This window comes from Echinococcus granulosus (assembly GCF_000524195.1).
Source record: "Echinococcus granulosus chromosome Unknown EG_S00021, whole genome shotgun sequence".
Lineage (NCBI taxonomy): Eukaryota > Metazoa > Platyhelminthes > Cestoda > Cyclophyllidea > Taeniidae > Echinococcus > Echinococcus granulosus.
The window spans coordinates 382705-383184 of NW_020170401.1; the positions used below are offsets into that span (position 1 = coordinate 382705).

General features: G+C 49.6%; 1 protein-coding gene across 1 annotated transcript; it reads right to left on the reverse strand. All coding sequences in view use genetic code 11, as the record gives it.

Annotated features, from left to right (window-relative positions):
- Positions 1 to 54: 54 nt before the first annotated feature.
- Positions 55 to 480, reverse strand: EGR_03797 (hypothetical protein; the record flags this gene model as incomplete). The annotated part of the gene is made up of 2 exons (XM_024493046.1): positions 55 to 142; positions 398 to 480. 2 exons carry the CDS (start codon positions 478 to 480, stop codon positions 55 to 57), a joined length of 171 nt encoding a protein of 56 aa, XP_024352507.1.

Consider the following 480-nt stretch of genomic DNA (forward strand, 5'->3'; position numbering starts at 1 on the left):
CAAATGAAGTGACGCTGCTCGTGAACTATCTGAAAAGGATCGGCACGGAGCTGCCTACGGTACTCGGATGAAGACCTCTGTAGTGGTTGTATAGAACCCAGATGGACAGATGTGGCTAGGTATCAGTGAAGTGAAAACAAAGCTGGAGGGAGAAAAACAAACAAAACTATTTTGAACGCCGTTCTTGTTCAAATGACTCGGCTTCTAAGCAAGAGTTCTACCGTCTAGCGATAGACACGATGGACACGACCCTCGTCAATGTTCCCAAATAGGATGAAACTTCAAAGTCAGTGGTATTTATAAGGGAATTTAGTGATGCGGCACTCCATTATCATCTCATCCGCATGGAAATTCGACGATTGGATCGGTTGGCTGGTGGGTGTTTTTCCCACAGCACGGACTACGCTGTGATGTGGGACGCAGGAGGTTAACCGGCGGCGGGGCGCGTCGAGGGCGACGCTCGAAGTGAGAGGTGGCCAT